General features: G+C 40.4%; 1 protein-coding gene across 10 annotated transcripts in view; it reads right to left on the bottom strand.

Annotated features, from left to right (window-relative positions):
- Nucleotides 1-21902, bottom strand: part of TAFA5 (TAFA chemokine like family member 5) — a 675055-nt gene that overhangs the window by 333764 nt on the left and 319389 nt on the right. For all 10 annotated transcript variants that reach the window (XR_008444065.1, XR_008444066.1, XR_008444071.1 and 7 more), the window contains exon 2: nucleotides 14492-14641. Coding sequence is in view for 2 of the 10 variants with exons in the window: in XM_054020533.1 (XP_053876508.1) it covers nucleotides 14492-14641 (150 nt within the window). In the remaining 8 variants the exon portion in view is untranslated. The remainder of the gene's footprint in view (nucleotides 1-14491; nucleotides 14642-21902) is intronic.

The raw sequence follows: 21902 nt of genomic DNA, 5'->3' as shown, positions 1-21902 counted from the left end.
TGTGACACTCCTAATACCTTTCCCAGACCTGAAGAAAAGCTCTCCTGTAAGCTAGAAAGCTTCTCTCTTTCACCAACAGAAGTTGATCCAATAAAAGCCTGACAAAGCTACAACAGTGCAAACAGTGAGAGATGAAGTAATTCCTAGTTACAGGAATACATCTGTACAGCCTATTAGAATCCTTCGGGATGAAAGGTATTCTGTAAAACAAAGCTTTCTACCATTCAATAAATATCACTGTCCCTATTTTTTCCTGATAGTTTGCCAAAGTGATTCGTGATTTTAAGTGCCTCTTCTTTTGGGTGCCCAAGCTGATACACTTTAACAAGCTCTGGTTTCAGAGTAGCGGCCGTGTTAGTCTGTATCCGCAAAAAGAACAGGAGTACTTGTGGCATCTTAGAGACTAACAAATTTATTTGAGCATAAGATTTTGTGGGCTACAGCCCACTTCTTCATGTGCATAGAATGGAACATATAGTAAGGAGATATATATGCATACAGAACATGAAAAGGTGGAAGTTGCCATATCAACTCTAAGAGGCTAATTAATTAAGATGAACTATTATCAGCAGGAGAAAAAAAACTTTTGTAGTTATAATCAAGATGGCCCATTTCAGACAGTTGATAAGAGGTGTGAGGATACTTAACATGGGGAAATAGATTCAATCTGTGTAATGACTCAGCCATTCCCAGTCTCTATTCAAGCCTAAATTAATGGCATCTAGTTTGCATATTAATTCAAGTTCAGCAGTTTCTCGTTGGAGTCTGTTTGAAGCTTTTCTGTTGCAAAATTGCCACCTTTACGTCAGTTACTGAGTGACCAGAGAGGTTAAAGTGTTCTCCTACTGGTTTTTGAATGTTATGATTCCTGATGTCAGATTTGTGTCCATTTATTCTTTCGCGTAGAGACGGTCCTCTTGTCAACTGTCTGAAATGGGCCATCTTGATTATCACTAAAAAAGTTTTTTTTTTCTCCTGCTGATAATAGCTCATCTTAATTAATTAGCCTCTTAGAGTTGATATGACTACTTCCACCTTTTCATGTTCTGTATGCATATATATATATATCCTTACTATATGTTCCATTCTATGCACATGAAGAAGTGGGCTGTAGTCCACGAAAGCTTATGCTCAAATAAATTTGTTAGTCTCTAAGGTGCCACAAGTACTCCTGTTCTTTTAACAAGCTCTGGTTTTCAGAAAGTGCTGAGGACCCATAGTATGAAATTCTGGCTCCATTTATGGTGTCAAGTTGAGTACCCCAAATTCCAGGCACTTAAATCACTAGTCACTTTGGAAAATTTTGGACTGCCTCTTTATGCATGGTTCCATTATGTGAATTCAGGTAATTCCATCATAAACAATTCCTCTCTGTTCTTTGTGTTTATACATTCACACACTTCCAGAAAAACTGTAGCCCGTACTTCTTGCCCGAGAAAGAATTTCCCTGGGGCAGCTACAGTTCTTTTACAGAACTGTTTGTTCTCTTCTTTGCACACTTTCACTTTCTTTCATTTCTGCATTTATTCCTGTTGTGTATATAAAATTAAGAGTGGTATTCTCACTTCACTAGACTGCACATAAATTAATGTTGCTGTGGGTGCTACAGCTACTGACTTCGTGCTGTTTACTTTCTCCACTAGATTTTAGCCAATAAGGCTGACTTCTTGCCAGGGCTGGCTCCAGCGTTTTTGCCGCCCCAAGCTGCGGAAAAAAAACAAACAAACCCCAAAACCACGGCGGCACTTTGGCGGCAGCTCAACCGCTGCTGCTTCATTTTTCGGCGGCAATTCATCAGTGGGTCCTTCCCTCCGAGAGGGACCGAGGGACCCATCGCCAAATTGCCACTGAAGACCCAGACGTGCCGCCCCTTTGCGTTGGCCGCCCCAAGCACCTGCTTGCTGCACTGGTGCCTGGGGCCGGCCCTGCTTCTTGCATGCTTACATTCCAACTCTAACCCACCTTTTTCTTTCATAACCAAACAGAATAAATACATTATTGTTTCCCTTGACTCTACTTGAGGTTACGTTTTACAAGAATTTACCAGGCTTTAGTTTGGTCAAGCTGTTTGGATAAGATATTATTGCCAAAATACAGTTAAAATTCCAAATAATTTCTCTAATAGTCCATTTCGGGCAGCAAAACAGAAGCGTAGTAAAAAATCTGCTTTTCATGTACTTCTAAAGGAACTGTGATTCACAAAGTGGAAACTGTCATAATGTGCCAGGATCAGACATTTGTGCATTGTAATGGGGACTTGGTGAGTCACAGTAACCTACCCACCTCAGATTTCAGTTATCAGGGATATCTATAATTCAGATTATACTGGCTAGAGGCATGTTCAAGAAAATTAAGTGCTATGCATGTGGCTCTGATGTAAAGTTGATTCTGAAGGCAAAAGATCTTCCACAGCAATTGTGTTTTAAGTGGGGTAGAGTTGAGAGAGAGGTTTGGGGTAGGAGGTGGTAGGCCTTGGATAGGTTTTTTCACCCAGGTGCTAGGCCTTGGATAGGTTTTTTCACCCTTTCACCCAATAAGGCAGGTTTATTGAGTAAGAAAACTGCCTTTAAAAAAATCATAACTTGTTTGAATGTAGAACTGAATAGAAGCATCTAATGTTTTCAGTTGCAGTGTGGGGTGGAAAGGGCATTTTAACAAAATGAACATAAAAACATAGAAGATTAGGGTTGGAAGAGACCTCAGGAGGTCATCTAGTCCAATCCCCTGCTCAAACCAGGACCAACCCCAACTAAATCATCCCAGCCAGGGCTTTGTCAAGCTGGGCCTTAAAAACCTCTGTGGATGGAGATTCCACCACTTCCCTAGGTAACCCATTCCAGGGCTTCACCATCCTCCTAGTGAAATAGTTTTTCCTAATATCCAATCTAGATCTCCTCCACTGCAACTTGAGACCATTGCTCCTTGTTCTGTCATCTGCCACCACTGAGAACAGTCAAGTTCCATCCTTTTTGGAACCCCCCTTCAGGTAGTTGAAGGCTGCTACCAAATTCCCCATCATTCTTCTCTTCTGCAGACTAAACAAGCCCAGTTCCCTCAGCCTCTCCTCGTAAATCATGTGCCCCAGCCGCCTGATCATTTTCGTTGCCCTCAGCGGGACTCTCTCCAATTTGTCCCCATCCTTTCGGGGGGCGGGGTGAGGGAAACTGGATGCAACACCCCAGATGTGGCCTCACCAGTGCCGAATAGAGGGGAATAATCAATCTGCTGGGAATGCTCCTACTAATACAGCCCAATATGCCGTTGACCTTCTTGGCAACAAGGGCACATTGCTGACTCATATCCAGCTTCTCGTCCACTGTAATCCCCAAGTCCTTTTCTGCAGAACTGTTGCTTAGCCAGTCAGTCCCCAGCCTGTAGCGGTGCATGGAATTCTTCCATCCTAAGTGCAGGACTCTGCACTTATCCTTGTTGAACCTCATCAGATTTATTTTGGCTAAATCCTCCAATTTGTCTAGGTCACTCTGGACCCTATCCCTACTCTCCAGGGTATCTACCTCTCCCCCCCAGCTTAGTAGTACTTCTACATCCAAAGTAGTAGTAAATTTCGGATACATTCACCTCTCCAAAAGGTAGTCAAGCTAGACAGCCAAGCTACAAATTTAAAAAGTATGCACAGGCAATGGCCAAAACATTAATACTTCCTTTCATTCCTCAAAAAACATCCCCTCCCCTGCACACAATATGCTTTTCCTCTCCTAACATAGGCATCAGGGCACAAGAAGTGATCATTTACATTGTGTGTGCACTTGGCGAGTTCTTGTTGTGTTTAAAAGGCCTGAGGAAGAGGTGGAAAACTACTCTTGGGAAATTAAAATGGCATGATCTATGACAGCCTACACACCTGCAAATATTCAAACCACTCATTATTCAACCCATCTTTTTATATATATAAATATATTCCTTTTATTTTCCCACATCGCGTATAACACAATCTTAGTATCAGGTAATTTAAAAGTTAACGGTCTGATCCTGCAAGGTACTGAGCACAGTCTAAGAGGTGCTGAAAACCTTCAACTCTCATTTATTTCACTGGGACCTGAGGGTGCTCATCACCCCCTAGAATCAGGCTTTAAACATTATGTGAAACTACATCTTTGAAAAACAGTAGAAATATTGAAGCCTTGATCAAACTAATGAATCTCTCTCGGCTCCACAACTGAAATGCTGGTCTTGAACACAGTTCATGATATCTGGGCTCTCGTCATACTGAAAATAAAAAAGTATCATGCCATCCAAGTAAAATTCTCTGCTCAGCTAGGATAAATCCTTACTAATCACATGTTGCCAAACTGCATTAGCATTCACATAGCAGACCTGTTAGAATATACTCTTCCAATATGGGGAGAGAATGATCTCAATGTCTACTGAATTCTGGGAGGTGCCAATCTGGCCAACATGATCCACCTGTATTTTGATGAAAGGAAGAAAAAGATACTGCTACTGTCCTTCAGAGAGCATGCAGAGCATTAGAGCAGAGCGAGTTTTTCCAACGCACCCATCATTTTCCTCAGTTTCATATAATCATTTTCAGAACTTCTTGCCAACCTACCCAAAATGATAAAAAAGGCAAGCAGCTTTAAAAACATGCTCCCAGCTGTTTAACTCTCTAACTAGTCTCCAGGATAGGCAGTTGCCCTTCTACCACTGTTACCACTGCAATATAATTAGTTCCACCTGTCTAGAACCAAATAGCCCTGGTCACCTCCTAAACCTAGATCTCCTGCATGATCACATAGAGCACTGTTTGGGTTCCAGCAACCCAACACCTGACTACTCACTTTTATTCAACCTCCTATTAGTGTCAAATCTATCCAATGCTGCCTTTTTGTTTCGCATGCATCGGATTTACTTATCATAAATGCAACTAAACTTACTCCATATGCTGCATTTACAATTACAAGAAACCTCCTACCTTAGATGGCACTACAACAATAACAGTGTATGCAACTTAAACATGAAAGACTCATATTACATTTCTAGAGATTGTAAGATTTGCAATATTTTTTGGTTGTGCAAATTGGAATATCTTAAGAAGCCTGAAGCCCTTTAGGTATTGAATAGAGTTCTGTTTCAGTGGGTAAGTTAGGAGTCAATTAGTAATCACTTTTGACCCCAACATCTCCCTATCGGCTCTCGGAGCTAATGAGGAGAGAAGAGCAGGAAATTATTAAATGAGTCTAATACAGCCTCCTCAGAGATCCTGGGTTTCTGTGTTAAACAAAATCAATCACTGCCAACTGAAAAGCATGTTAAATACCATATATGAACTTTGTGTCACATAAAGATGCAGTAGAGAATAATGCAATTAGAAATAATTATTGCCAAAAAGGTACTAGAATGTAATTATCATAAAGTATGTCTATACCTGGAGATTATGTCAAGGAGCTCTTTAAAAAGTAGGAGGAAAAAATCTAATAGGAACGGAGAAAAAAAGAGAGGAAAGCAAGTATCAAAATACCAAATATTAGTGTTTTATTTTCAGTTGTTTTAAAGTAGTCAAAATAATAATACACAGTAGTACAGGGGTTCCCAAACTTGGTTCGCGGCTTGTTCAGGGTAAGCTCCTGGCGGATCGCGAGACGCTTTGTTTACCTGAGCATCCGCAGGTACGGCCGCTCGGAGCTCTCAATGGCCGCAGTTTGCCATTCCCGGCCAATGGGAGCTGCAGGAAGCGGCGCGGGCCGGGCCACTGCTTCCTGGTAAACAAAGTTTATCACGGTCCGCCAGGGGCTTACCCTGAACAAGCCGTGACCAAGTTTGGGAACCCCTGCAGTAGTATCATGCAGAAGATCACTCTTTTAAACAAGATTTCAAGACTGGAATCATAATCTTAACTTCAATTATTGACTTAACAATTCCCAGAGATATCCATCCTCTAAATGGAAATTAAAACCAGGGATATTTTGATTTGTTCTTAGCTGCATTCAACAGCAAGAGGGCTGTCCAACTCTTATTGCAATTGTCCTCTTTGAAACGGAATTAGATCATCATCAATTCTTAATGCTCCACAGCAGGGTGCACATGGACAGTTAGTTTGTGTCAGGTTAGTGCGTGGTAGATTCACAACCCAACTAGTGCAACCTTTTGTGTACACAAGCCTTTAGAGTCACAGGGTTAGATTGTAGTGGGCCAGGGCACAGAATTTCAGTGCTAGAAGTTGCTGTCTGTGGAGTGCTGAGCCAAGAAGAATGCCTCCTGACACTCTGGTGAGCTCAGCAAGAGACTACTATGACACTCTTTTTTGAAGAAGATCTGAAACCTCATCCTTCAGAGCTTAAACCAGTCTCCTGCTATCGAGGCTAGAAGGTGACGTTGCACATCTGATCATAGTGGAGATTCTTGTACTTTCTTCTGAGACGTGCGGTACTGGCCAATGCTGAAGACAGAATACTGGACTAGGTGGACCACAGGTCTGACCCATTATGGTAATTCCCAGGTTCATATCAGAGAATCCCTATGTCCCTTCTTGAAACTGGTATTTTAGGACATGATTGTGAGCAAAAAAAAAAAAAAAATACCCCAAGTATTTCTACTATTTTGCCCACTTAGAGCACAGTTCTTTGCTGCACAGTATGAATGTCAACTGGGCATAACATCTGCTTTAAACAAAGAATAGCCCTGTCCCTGATTAATACACTGTCCTTACCACACATCACTGAGTGGAGCACCAAGAGAAGAGAGGAAAACATTAATGTAAATCAATGAGAGAGCCATCATAGCATCTCACATGACTCACTGCTAATCTGGGCACTGCAAATTTCATCTCCAGATTGATACGGCACTTGTGGAAGAATTCTAGTACAATCATGTGTGTGTGTGTGTGAGTAGGTTTCTCTCTCTCAAGTGAGCACCCGCAAATACACACAGCATTATTTGAGAAAGACTGTACTGGTCAAGATTGCTTTTAGAACAAGAACTAAATTCATTACAATATTGTACGTATATATCCAGTCAACCTCTTTCCTCTAGTCAATCTCCTATATCCTCCAATTTAAAATGGTGCTGAAGAATGGGTCATACACAGACAAGTTACTCTGTTGACAATCCAAATGGCTATATTGAATTGCCATATATTGTTAAAGCAGTGCTAATAAACACTTCATTACAGAATTTGATCTAAAAAGAAGGTCTACAGATCTCTAGAATGGTAAAAACAGAAAATGATGAAGCAGATACTAAGTTATACCACCACGACTCCTACGTAATTTCATATAGGTATGAAATTACCCTATAGCCATTACATACAGTTACACCATTGTCTCTTTCAGCAGAGAAGTAATACGCATCAACTCAAGCTAGAAAACAGGGAGAACAGTGAGGCCCTTTTCAAGCTACATTAGTAGTCTGTCATATTTAGAGAAGAATGATTGGAAATGAGTACATCAGAGCTCCTCATGCTAGCCAAATATCTAAAAGTAAAGCTTTGTTCTTTATACTTTACTGAGACATAGTGCAGAGTTGTGCCTGTTTATATTTAAGACTGCTTCCAGTTTTCTAGGATCTAAAGCACACACTTTCATTTCTTAGGAAACGACACTAGTTAATATACCAGTAGAAATCAGAACCGACTTTGGTAATCAACTCAGAACTTGTAGAGATTGCTCTTGGTACAAGTGCTTTTGAAGTATAAGCGTCCTTAAATTTCTTACTCTCCTTGCCAAAAAATTGACATCAGAATTCAGTCCTTCAGAAAATATATAGCATAACAGAATACACTCTAGAATAACATTCAACACAAAACAATGAGTAAATGGTAGTCTGATACCACTACCAGAATGTGCTCTGAATGTATTTTGCTAAATTTGATACAGAACTCTGTCAGCGGAGATGGACACTGCCTCGTGCAAAGTCCTAATTTAAGCATTTTGGGTTGGTCCTTGGCTCAGGCAGCGGTTGCTTAAATTAAATCAATAAAAATCAGCGTTCAGAAACTTACACAAGTCAAGCCCACAGGACTTCCAGCTACAGCTCCCTCCCTTGTACTCCAGGAGATTCTAAGTTTTTTAGATGCAGTCTGGCAGGGAGTTGTTGGCATTGAAGTTCCAAGCTCTTTCAACCCATCTCTTCCTGTCTCTCTTTACACTTGTGCCTGCCTTCATTCCCTGCAGCAGCTGGGGAGGGGGGTGTCTGTCCATAATTGCCACTTCTCACAGTTGTGGGGGGGCGAGGGAAGGCTGGTTTTGCTGTTTGCAGGCATAAAGGGTTCTTAACCCCACCCTGCTGTGTTTGTAGACCCCATCACAAAGCCAAAGAGTGCTCCTCTATCAGAGATTCTCATAGTACTAACTAGTGTTTTCTTAACTACCGCTTTTGCTTAGTCTTCATCGTCAGTGGTTTTGTGCTAATTATTAAAGAACTGGGGTACAATTCTGCCACTCGTACTCACAAAGCATAGAGGGAACCTTTACTCCACAAGCAGTCTCAGTAAAACCAATGGGACTACTCACAGACTATAAAATGGGAGAATCAGGACATTAGTTCACAGCAGATTATCTAAATGATATTCTTATTCAAAAAATCTTACCATTAGCGTATCTTCATTCTGGAGTAGGAGACTGTGATGGGGCTTACTCCCATCACCTATTAGACAAGGGGTTAAGAGCCAATTAGTGCAGCTGTGATTGATTGATTCCTGATCAGAGTGGGTGGAGCTAGATAAGGATCATTAGACACCTGGGCCTTATAGGGAACCTGAAAGAACTCAGTAGGAGAGAGACTGAAGAGAAGGTGGGTCTCTCCTGTGGACAGAAACTCACAGAGAGCAAGCCAAGCTCCCGTAGGGAGGGAGTCCTGAAATAGGATTAGTGAACGTACTTCAGTGAAGCCCAAGAGGGGAGGAGAGTGTTTAGTTCAGCACATAGACACCAACTCCATGGGTACTCTGGGCTGAAGCACCCTTAGGAAAAAATAGTGGGTGCTCAGCACCACCACTCTCAGCTGTTCAGCAGGGCCCTGCCCAAACAGCTGATTGGTGGGGCCACCAATCAGCTGTTTGGTGGCTGTGGGAGGAGCTTGGGGGAGGCTGGAGAGCAGCGGGTGGCAGGTGGGTGGGGCATGGGGGAGGAAAGAGGCAGATCAAGGGTGGGGCCTCAGGGGAGGCGGTTCAGGGGTGATGGAGCACCCCTGGGGAAAAATAGAAGTCAGTGCCTATGGTTCAGCAGAGGAAGCAAAAGCTGGGAGGCCCTAGGGAGAACCCAGAGGTCTAAGAACCAAAGGGAGGCTGTGTAAAGCATAGTTATAGTTCAGCACCACAAAGAGGCTTAGAGGTAGAAAGGGACCCAGGGAAACAGGAGCAGGTCTGAAGAAACAGACCGAGCTGCTTAATAGAGGGTCCCTGGGTCAGAATGCAGAGTTGAGGAAGGGTATGGGTTCCCCCACCAGCCCCCGAGGAAGAGGCATCCAAGCCCAACGGAAGGAATCTTGAGCCTAGGGTGGTGTTGAAGACTGATCTGAAAGGACAGGCTCATGAATAGCCCAAATGGTGAGGGTTTGGAGAGAAGGCTTTTTTGTGATGGGATGTTTATGAACTTTCTCTTCAACCTCCTTGTTACCCCAGAAGAGGACCAAACTGTATATGACTTGGAAGCAAATCCAAGCCATGAAAGACCTGGTGAGAAGCAGATGGCCTGCAGGAGGTACCGAAGACAAGGACATCTTGTAGCATTGCAACCTGACATAAAGAGGTGCAATGGGTGGTGAATACATTACATTTCACAGTCAAAGAGTTAAGCAGATGAATCAAGATCAGCTATGAAGGCCAACCTTTCAATAACAAAAGTGTCAAAAAGACATTTTGTGTGTCCTTAGTGAGAAAGCTGGGTTTGTTTTTAATTTTGGCATTGATGCCTATGTGATTAAGAGTGAACAGAAGTCTCTAATGGACAAAAAGTACAAAAAAAAATCTATAACTGCAGATGTTCTCTCTGAGTGTAAGAAAGAAATATCCTACCTATGTTTGGTTGTCACATTCCGAAAACAATGGTACTTTGCTAAAAACCAGAAGGATGAACAGCTCCCTGTGAAGATTACTTCGCTGAACTGGCCAGCAGAAAGCATTCAATAGCAACTTCCCCAACACTTTTCCTAGAAACTAAATATGCTAGCACCTTTAGAAAATTCTACCTCTACCTGCCCGGGCAGCAAGAATTGTTTATGTTCTTGAGATTGAGCCATCTCACCAACTCACAGAACCTTTATTTTTTTTTGTATTAGTTGTCAGCATTAAATATATTCATAAGCAGGAGACTATGGACAGGAGACAATGCTTGCATTACCTTTCATATTTTTCTACTTTAAGGGGAAATTATACTTATGTTGAAACCAGATGGACACTGTCTCTCATAGTGCTAGGGCAGTCTCTCTGTTTTCATGAGACCATGTCTGAATGAGCATTATAGAAACTATATTATCTTTCTTTTACGATAAATTATATAGAATTTGTTACCTGGTTCTAGCAGGTTATGGGGTCTACTTGAACCCTGATTTCAAAGCACCTGTGGAAGTTCAATGTTCCTAACTACATGCTGGAACCAAAATAAATGTGTCTTAAAAGTATTTGCAAGTGCAGCACTTAATAAAGGGCATAAAGTTTCCAGTTTATACCTTTTAGGATAATCTATGATAACCGAATCCATTAGAGCTACATAGGAACAGCATTCCAAGAGGAGCTGTGGAGGCAAAAAACCTAACTGGCTTCAAGGCTGAGCTTGATAAGTTTATGGAGGGGATGGTATGATGAGACTGCCTACAATGGCATGTAGCCGATATGTGACTACTAGCAGCAAATATCACCAATGGCCAATGATAGGACACCAGATGGGGAGGGCTCCGAGTACTACAGAGAACTCTTTTCCAGATGTCTGGCTGGTGGGTCTTGCCCACGAGGTCTGGGTCTGACTGACTGTCGTATTTGGGGTCGGGAAGGAATTTTCCCCCTGGTCATACTGGCAGAGACCCTGGGGGTTTTCACCTGCCACTGCCGTATGGGATACGGGTCACTTTCAGGTTAACACTAGTGTAAATGGTAGATTCTCTGTAACTTTAAGTCTTAAAATCATTATTTGAGGACTTCAGTAACTCAGCCAGAGGTTATGGGTTTATTACAGGAGTACGTGGTTGAGGTTTGGTGGCATGTAACATGCAGGAGGTCAGAGAAGGTGATCAAGATAGTCCCTTCTTGCCTTAAAGTCTGTGAAATAACAGGAATTGTAAGACGAAGTGCAAACTGCAGAGTAATCCATAGTCACAGTAGTCTGCTTGTAGCTTTTGCTTTTAGCTGATGATTTCACCACTTATTTTAAATGTGAGGGATTACAGAATGTACACACCGTCTTCGGCTGTCTGAAAATTTCCAACCTCCTACAGTAATCAGGTGGAGAGATTATTTTGCTACTCTGTATGTCTCAGCAGAGCCACTCATAATATAGGATGACAGAAAAGAGAGTACGGAGCCAGAGCCATCAATCCTGCGAAAGGAAGTGGTGTGTGCTATTATGAAAATGAAGACTGGGAAATCACCAGGGGTAGATAACATGCCTGCAGAATTGTTAAAAGGGATCGGCAATCGCAATACTGAAATTATGTGGAAAAATTGTAGTGATATATGGATGACTAAAAATTGGCTGGAGGACTGGACAAAGGAAATTTTTCTGCCTTTCTCAAAGAAGGCAGACATGACAGTTGTAGTAACTATCATAACATCACACTGGTATTGCATGCGAGCAAAGTTCTTCTCTGCATAATTCAGAATAGCATGAAACAAAGGATAGAAGCAGAACTACCACCACAACAGTCTGTTTTCAAGGCACATGTGACCAAATGGCGAATATTAGTCACATCACTGGAAAAATGCAGAGAGTACAATCACCCACTGATCACATGCTTCACTGGATATTGGCAGATATGGGGAGTCTAAAGCATTCCAAATTGGCAGATATAGGGAATCCAAAGCATGAACTCATTGCAAGTCTCTTCCACCAACATCAGCCATGGTGCGAACAGTGGGCATTCTATGAGACAAGAGTGTATTTTGTTGCAAGCCTCTAACACATACACCGAATTTATGATGAAACAAGGCTTGGAAGGTTTTGACAAAATAGAACGAACTTGGATTTCCATTAGTGGACATCTAATTGACCTCACAAATGCTGATGATATTACACTCTTTGTAACAACTATGATGCAAATGTTGGAGTCTGTAAAAAACAGTTAGTGAGGAATAGGGACTATTCCTGAATGTGATGAAAACAAAATGCACATACATTGACTCAGATAACAAAAATAGGATGCAAGCAGAAATCATAATTAACAGACAAGCTAGAGAGGCAGCAGATTAATTTAATTATCTGGGATCATATATAGCCAATCAATGAAGCTGTTTCAAAAAATCAAAAAAGACAAGGGATGGCTTGCTCAGGAATTGCCTCCCTTAAGAAAGTGTGGAAAAAACATTCTGTCTCAAAAGGGGCAACTGGTGAAAAGACTAATTTTTTTTCCATACAGATTTATGGATGTGAATAAAGTTAATGCTGCTGACAAGAAGAAAATTGAAGCTTTTGTAATGTGCTGCTGGCAAAGACTCTTGCATATTTCATGGACAGAAAGAAAGATGAATGTCTATGTTAGAAAAAAAAATGTTGAAGAGAAGTAGACCCTGATGTCAAAAACCAATAGAAGCAAACTTACGTACTTTGGTCACTTTAGGCATAGGAAATAACCTTGAGAAAGTTATTATGGAAAGAATGGTGGAGGGTCATCGTAGTAAGGAATGATCAGTGAAGAGATGAATGGATGATGCAGCAAATCACTGGAAGGTCAGATGCTGAGTGCTTGAAGATAGCGATGGATCATGAAGGCTTCTGAAAATTCTGCTGATATAATTGTTATGCAGACATGAATAAATAGATTTATTTACAATAATCTACTCCCTTTAGTTGTATAAAGATGATTACCAAGGATGTTGGCAGCAAAAGCAGGAGTCATACTAACCCTTCCCACCCATTCTACAGATAAGTGGAGACATTTTTCTTTTCATCAAATGAAAATGAGATGGGACCTCCACCAGTCTGAAAGTTGAGTCCAGTTAACGTGACCTCAATTGCCTACCAAATTTGTGAGTACATCTGTTTTGTACATGCAAAACCCATATTTGCCCTCACAAAACCTACCTTCTGATTATCACACTGGGTAATTGCACATAATGTTGAATTACCCAATTTGCTAACAAATGGGCTTGCAAAATTTGCATGAATAGATAAGGTGGCCCGCTAAAAACGTATCCCTTAGGTACCCAATGAAACCATATTATGTTACTGCAAACAGGGAGGAAGAAAATTATTGGAGATGGAGTCCCACAATCCATGATGGAGATAGCCGAGAAAATGAATTGATCTCCAGAGTAGCAAACTATGGAAACAGAATGTTTATGATGATCTATGCTTAGCTCTGTGGGTAGGTACTGAAATCCCCATTAAGCTGTTTTCTTTGACAGTCAATGGGTGAGATCAAATTCTGATGTTATGGCATGCAACATTTTTATTTAAGGACTCAAGCTGGTATGTGAGTCATTTTTCAAAGGCAATCTTTATTGTATCCATATAGAAGCATCTTTCTTTTGTTGTTGTTAACAGAGTCTAGATCAAAATATGCCATTTTACATCAACTATTTTTAACATATACTTAACATCATATTTTATTTCGTCTAATTGCAATATGAATGCTTTCTAATAAGATTACCTCAGCAAGCTTACAATGAAGACTGCACCACTGCTAATGTTTTACTTAGCTGTAACATAGCAGTTCATTTGCTTCACAAAATGATTTCAAAGTGAAATATTTTCATACCTCCCTCTACATCAGCATTTTTGCAGGCTGCAGGCTCTACTCAGCTACTGCATCTGCAGTGAATCATATATAATGATCATTTTAATGAAAGAAGAAATATTATGCATGTAAGGTACATACATATTTTCTTTTCCAATAACATCACTAACGCTTTTTTCAAGAACACTAACTTTCATGCAGGAGTGGTCACTTTAGCCTCAGTGGTATTAAACCTTTGAGTCTAGATTAGAGTAAGTGCATTTTTGGTTTCACAAAGAACTTAAACAAGCAAACAACAATTCCACTCTGGAAAGCTCATGGGTTTCAGCATCATTCAAATTAAAATACAGAATATATTAGTCCAATTCTATTCACATCTCACCTGCATTACCAAACTAAATCAGAAATGAAGATGCTACAGAAGAAAAATAGCACTGATTCACTGCCCTTTGGAGAAAATTATGCTATTAATGAGTAATTCTTGGTTTTGAGGATTTCGACCATATCATCACAAAACTAACCAATTAGTAGGTTAGCTCACACATATAATAATGTCAGACACATATAACCTTTTTTTATTTGAATAAACAATTAAACGTGATGACTTTTGTGCTGGTAGATACTGATTGAATGGATCTTTGCCTCTTACCATCCACGCAGGCTGGCCTTGCTCTTGTTGTACCGGCAATCTGTCCTTTTTTACATGCACAGCGAGCTGTTTGTCGGGCTATAGTCCTTCGGGGCTGACTGCTATCTCTGTCCAAAGTAACAATCTCACATGTACCTGCAGCCAGTTGACCTGGAAAAAGAACCAGCAACAGGTACCAGAGTCACTGAATGCACTACAGGCAATCTATTACAGCTGAATAGAGTCATGGCCCAATGTCACGGCAGACACTCCACAACAAATGGGAAGCCAGCTGATGGATATAATAAAACTGAGATGCCATACAATTTTTCTTTGTGGTGGACATGTGAAAACCTTGGAAACTGGTTCTGTCAGAAAATGGTTATTGTTCTATAAAAGCAGGAAAGGTAGGGTCAAACAGATTACTTTTATGTTAGTTGGTGTAAAGGAACAATCCATTTTTGCAGCAATGAAATAAAAAGTGGCATGTCTATATGTGTGGAAAACAAATGTTTGAAAATACCAAAGGGAAATTTCAGAAAATATCTGCAAACGGTGCCCTTTCCATGAATGTAAATCTTAATTACAGGATTTTTTTCTTTGAAAATCCAGTTTTATAACAAAGTATTTAAAAGTTTGAGCAGATTTTTCTATCCCTTAATTTAGCTTCCATCCCATCACAATAAAATACAAAAGCACGTACATACATATTTCCTATTAGATATTAGCCTGTGATCCTTTTATACACTAATCAAGCCATCAACTTGCAAACCACATCAAGATGACACTATTTAATAGCCAAACATATAAATATGTATAAATACTAAGAAAGCCCATTCAATTTGATTCTGGATTTCATACTTGCTTTAGGATAGAAAGAGAAAGTAATAGAAAATGTTTTTGGTGGAAGTTGTGCCAAAAGTGAATCTTGAAAGTTTGAAAAGTCACATTCCTTTTGAAGATGTTGATAACATGACACTAGTAAAGGCAAATGTTAAGTTTTGCAAGCAAGACAGATATATTATAGATAATACAGTGGTTAATAAGGTAGAAAAACAGACTATCACTTTTCACCGGGCAGGTGTATTATTTATCTCTTCTAGATTTTATGTTACAGTGTAAGATAGCACTTTTATTTGGTCTTGTACTTGCACGCAATCAATTACAACCATTTATGTGAACATGTGCAAAAATGTGCCTGAAATTCATAAGCTAACTACATCTAGTTCTCAGAATACTTGAGATGGAATAAATGCCAATCTGGAGATGTCAAACCAGGCCGTGCAATTTCAACAATATTTCTAGTAAATGGTTTCAGGTCTATTGAAAACTTTAATGTTTCTTGTCAGGTGGGTCTTATGATGTAAGGTGCACATTTGAGCAAGCAGTTAAAGACTGTGATATCTGATCTTTTACTACCATAGTTCCATAAAAATAAACCCTCTAATTTCACAAAAAGCTACCTAAAAACAAAGATAAATTCAAATGAAGTAAAGTCTAAATGATTAAAATAATATTGCCATTTTTTCTACATGTAATACAATTCTCACCTAGTAGATTCTCACCCTTAATGTTTCTCAGCTTATGTTTCATGACCACTCCCCCTGGGAAACGTGAATAAAATTTTTGAAATGGTCAGAGGAGCAAAATATTGATGGGTCTCATCCAGCCACTGGGACTGATTCACCAATGAGTTGATCTAATTTTATGTTGGTGAAACTCCATGATATCAGTGAATTATACCAGGGTAAAACTGAAATAACACAATGATGAATCAGGAGCACAGCATTCTACAGACTACTACACATATTTACATATCTATATTAATCTATCTAAAGGTTTACCAAAGCATCCATCACCATGTTATCTAGTGCCTACTAGTTAAACTAGATTTGCACAGTGAGATTTTTAGAGAACTTCATGAACCTTCTTCTCTTCTGCCTTCCCTGGTTAAGATGTGTTTATCTGAAGCAGGGACTATTGATTTTTTTATTTTGTTTGCTTCTTCTCTCTTCCTCCTCTCTTCCATTAATCTGGTTATGGTGGGAAAGCTTTTCAAAAGAGGAGGACTTTGCAGCTTGCCCAGCCTCTGTATTTGCCTGACCTCCCTTGGAAAATTATTCCAAAGTTGACACCCCTTAAATTGAAGGAGTAAGTAAGAAAGAAAGAAAGAGATTTTCCACATCTCTCATACATCTTGTCCTGCGCTTTGAGAGCTGCATTGTCCCAAAGGAATGTAAATACATTAATAAGTCATGTGGAGATGCAGTCATTGATGTGGCTAGATCAGGGGTGGGCAAACTACGGCCCGCGGGCCAGATCCGGCCCCTCAGGGCTTTGGATCTGGCATGCGGGATTGCCCCCAGTGGTGCTGTGGGCCCCGCGCCACTCTCAGAAGCGGCCGGCACCATGTCCCTAGGGCCCCCGGGCACAGGGACAGAGGGCTCCGTGCGTTGCCCTTGCTTCCAGGCACTGCCCCCCGCAGCTCCCATTGGCCAGGAACGGAGAACCGCAGCCAATGGGAGCTTCAGGGGAGGTACCTGGAGGCGCAGCAAGGCCAGCGAACGCGGAGCCCTCTGCTTTAGGTAAGCAGTGTGGGCCGCAGCCCAAATCCCTCCTGCACGCCTCCTGCACGCCAACCCCCTGCCCTGAACCCCCTGCCCTGAGCCCCCTGCCGCACTCCTCCTGCACCCCAACCCCCTGCCCTGAGCCCCCTCGTGCACACTGTACCCCTCCTGCACCCCAAACCCCTGCTCTGAGCCCCCTCATACACCCTGCACCCCTCCTCTGCCCCAATCCCTTGCCCTGAGCCCCTTCCTGCACATGGCACCCCCTCCCAAACCCGCACTCCCTCCCGCACCGGTCCTGCATACAATTTCCATGCCCAGATGTGGCCCTCAGCCCAAAAATTTGTCCACCCCTGCGCTAGATCTTGACCCTTGATGAATTTAAATGAGACCCTGGAATGGTAACAGAAATAGAATGGAAACCAGTGGAGGGATAGTAGCACAGAGGTGATGAGCTCACAGTGGCCCTGACCACTCAGGAGGTAGGCTGCTGTATTCTGGACAAGCTGGAGTTTCTCCATGCTTGCCACCGTCAGTCCAAAATGCAGTAAATACAGTAATCCAGCCAGTCCTCTCCGGGGGGAGACTATATGAATCACTGTGGCAAAAACCTCATATGGAAGGAAAGGGACAAGTTTCCTTGCAAGGTGCAGATGGCTACCTGGTTTTCTAGACTAAGCACAGAGTAGGATACATGGGGGTAGTTGCCTTCAATAAGCTAGCTCATTCAGTGATCAGTTCTCCCTTTGGACCCATTTCTGAGCTAGAAATACACAGATATCAAAATCCCAAACCGATAAAAATCTAAAAAAAAATGGCAGTACTTCTGTAATTAGTATTTTTAATTTTGGGCCACAGAAATCAAAAATACCCACAACTTTGTTTAGGCAATGGGAATTGTGGGCACTCAACACCTTTTTTTTTAAAAGAGAGAAAAATAATGTTTATTGTTCAATTCCGCAACTGTTCCGTATGTGAGAATCCTATCGAGGTCATTGACAGTTCTGTGAATACATGCATACAAGCTGCATAGCAGGGAGGAAAAACGAGGCCCCAGGTGAAACAATCAAATCCTAAAATGTGTCTTAAAATAGAGTCCATATTCTTGAAAAAATAAAATCAAATGCCAGTTTGCTAATGAAACAAAGATTTCTTCCCAGGTTATTTTTAGGCATACTGGTTTGCAATCTCATCATCACCTCCAAAGAGCCTTGAAATTTAAACTGCATGTCATACGAGAAAGAGACCACTTTTGTAAGATGTTTGATGTCCTTCTTACCACATCCCCAACATGCAGTACAGTAATTGCTCATGAAGGAGGGTCTGCATGATGATCTATTTAATGTTAGTTCTCGGTAGGAAATAACATTTCTGTTCTCTACCACAGAATAAAATAATCCATTTAAAAGAAAATCTGCTGTGATTATAACAAATGTGATATAGTTATGAATTTCTCTCTTACACACACTGAAAAGCAGAAGACTTCTTTTTTCCCTAAAATAGAAATTCAGATGGAGACAATACCTTCTCCATCTTCTAATACGATACAAACAGAACCTGATCTAAAGGGATGGTTTTACTAAGGGTTTTAGCTTCCATATTCATCCAGGAACTTTAATTCTGAATTGCACATGCAGGCTTATATTGTAGTTTCACTGAATAATTTTCCATGCACCACCAATTTGATGCCTAGCAACACAAGCTCTTTTTAGTTCAAAATGCATAAAGGTGGATGTTATTAAAAATCTCGGCTAGATTCAGGCTCTGTTTGTGATTGAACACAATGCCAGCAGTTGTTTCAAATCAGATCATCGTAATAAATTCTGCAGTTTGTTATTGAAATCCTGAAGTCTTCTTGACGGGCCAAATCCTGAGTGATACTGAGCACCCACTGAAATAAGTGGGAGTTCTAAGTAGCTTAGCCTTTCTCAGGATTTGCAACAGATATTAACCCGTAAGTGTCCAATGAGTTTATACATACACCTCTACCCCGATATAACACGAATTCAGATATAACGTGGTAAAGGAGTGCTCGGGGGTGCGGGGGGCTGCGCACTCCGGCGGCTCAAAGCAAGTTCGATATAACGCGGTTTCACCTATAATGCGGTAAGATTTTTTGGCTCCCGAGGACAGCCTTATATTGGGGTAGAGGTGTATTTTGCTTAGAAGAAAAATGACAATGTTTTAGGGAAAGCTTGAAAATATTAATTCCATATTTGCTTCTTTCAATGAAATATTCCAGAATAATATGCCTTTCCTTGACAATGACTTGAACAGTATGATTGCATTTAAAATGTCTACTTTGGGACATAGCCCTTTAAGCTTTTATTTTAAAATACAGTTGAAAACAATAGCACTAGGCAATTGGAGGGAATTAATTTAACCTAGAGTAACAAATTCTATTCTCAGCATTATAACAGTGTAAATTCAGTGTAACTCCAAATTTACATTGGTGCAATTGAGAAGTCAGTGAAACAACTTTATAATTACTGTCACAGAGCAGAATTTGGTTCATACTCTATAACTGAATCTAGGAAAAGGACATTCACTGAAACAGAATTATTTCAAGATAGCTCTCAACTGAGAGTACAATTTCAAACCTAATTTATGCTACAAATGCATTCCAATTTCTCAAGAAACATATAAATTAAAATTAACTAAATCCCTTTTCCATCACTAAAATAAAAAAAGCATTTGTGTCAAAGATGTTCAATCCATCATTGAGGATCATCTAGAATCCAAATCTTTTATTAAAACATATAAATGCTGTGGTTGTTTAGGTAAAGCAGTGCAAACTGGGATTCTTCAGGCATACTACTCTAGGACAGCAATTCTCTTTAAATGTCCTTAACTGTTTCCTACTGGGTATGACTGTGCTGATGATCAAAGAACCTAAGGATTAATCTGTCACTGTTACTGAAAGAAAAAGGAATTACTTTGGATTATTCCTTCATTACAAATTTATCCTGCAGAGGTGCCATGAGCTAAAAAGCACTGGTTGCCTGCGACTCAGTTTTGGGGAATTTGTGGACTCTTGCAGGATCTTCTGTATGATCTTTGTTGAGTTACATATACAGGGCAAAATTCTGCTCTGACTTACATCAGTGTAAAACTGGAGTAACTCCAACGCCAACAAAATTATTCTGGATTTACACTAGTGTAAAAGAGCATAATTTGGCCCATATTTTGCAGTGCCTACATTAAGAAGTTTTTCAGCTAAAAGCCTTCTATGATTCCTAAGTAAATATTATGAATTAACCAGTGAAAAATCTGATGAAGGTCTGCTCTTTTTAAGAGTCTGACTGAAATATTTTCAGAGTAATGCAGCCATGAAACAGTACAGTATGTTCCTAAAATAACAACTAATCTTGTTGTCATTTTCAGACTACTACTTCTTAACCACTTCACACATATAAGCAGTATGGATGCTAGGTGGATAGGAAAAAAAAGTCATCCTTTTCATTCTGAAATAAGCAATCAATTTTAATTAAAGGAATGATCCTCCACAGCTGGGTAATTGTATAGGCCAAAAAAAAAAAAAAAGTCTATAGGCCTTCAAGATTCATTCAATACATTAGTTTATCCTTTTGTGGAATTATTTTTAAAGTAAGTGTAATATTATGCTAACACTGAACATGGTGTTGCCAGTTTACATTATTTGGTTAGTGCCACAGCTTTGAAACTCAACTCTATTTGTTTTTGTATAAATATATATCATATTGTCCTCTGTTCACTGCATTCAGAAACACAATTAAAAGGAAAATAAATGCAGATAGTGTCTCCACCAAAAATTCCAGGTCAAAAGACCTGATTCTGCAGCCATTCCACAGCCTGAACTTTTGCTGATTCCAAAAATGAGCTCACAGCCAGGAGAGGCTCAAAAATCAAAACATTAATGCATAAAAAGGAATGTATATACATTATATACATTATGATGTTTACCATTTTCAATTTGCTTTCTGTTCAGTACATTATTTCCAAAAGTGATTCACAATGGTGAACAAATGCAGGGCATAGCAGTGTTAATTCTCAGACACCTGCACAGTCACATGTCCAAATTAACACATTTGGCAGTATATTATATTCTCTGTGAAGAGAAAAGTAAGTTTGGAATACTGTATTGAGGAAGAAACTTGTTCACCACCGTGATAGAGGCATAATAACTGTCCATGTGATAAAGCCATGAGAGTACACACTGGGTAAATGTTTCTGATTGGTGGTATGTTGCCATGAGTCAGATTCATCTGAGTGATGCATATCCAAAAGTAGTGCAACTATTTATGTTTGTAAGGAACACGTAACTAGGTCTCCCACACCAGCATTTCCTGATGAGTGGACTAGGATAGGCCAAGTATTGGCAAAACCCTGTACTCCCCATTACTATCAGGCTAATTATAGCTGCTTCTTTTGTGAGTCTACTCAGGGGGCAAAGGGCTTCTCTCTGCAGAGCACCCACAGAAGGCCAGATATGATTTGTCCTACCTGCCCTCACATAAACTTATGAATATTAAGGAAAACTAAGGGAAACTTAGTCTGCAGAATAATGTGCAGTTTCTTTAAATTTCCCTCAGTGATGATTCCTCAAGTAATTGTTCTTTTTAAGTTCCCTTAATTCTGTTTAGATAGTGAGTCTAAAACATCCCTCTAAATGTGAAAGTCATGTAACCAGTGCTGTCAGCAATAAACACAAGGGATAAGGAATACCTGGTTTCTTTTCTTTACAGAAATACTAAATCCATGCAAAACACTATGGATTCCAAATATCGGCACAAAGCTGCTATGAAGAAGAATCTAGAGAGGGGAAGCACCAAATGTTGATGCTAGATTTCAATTAATCGGTTCCCAAGACCTCTATCAGTTCCAAA

This window comes from Malaclemys terrapin, chromosome 1, assembly GCF_027887155.1.
Source record: "Malaclemys terrapin pileata isolate rMalTer1 chromosome 1, rMalTer1.hap1, whole genome shotgun sequence".
Taxonomy (NCBI): domain Eukaryota; kingdom Metazoa; phylum Chordata; order Testudines; family Emydidae; genus Malaclemys; species Malaclemys terrapin.
This window is presented reverse-complemented; position numbering and strand designations above follow the sequence as displayed.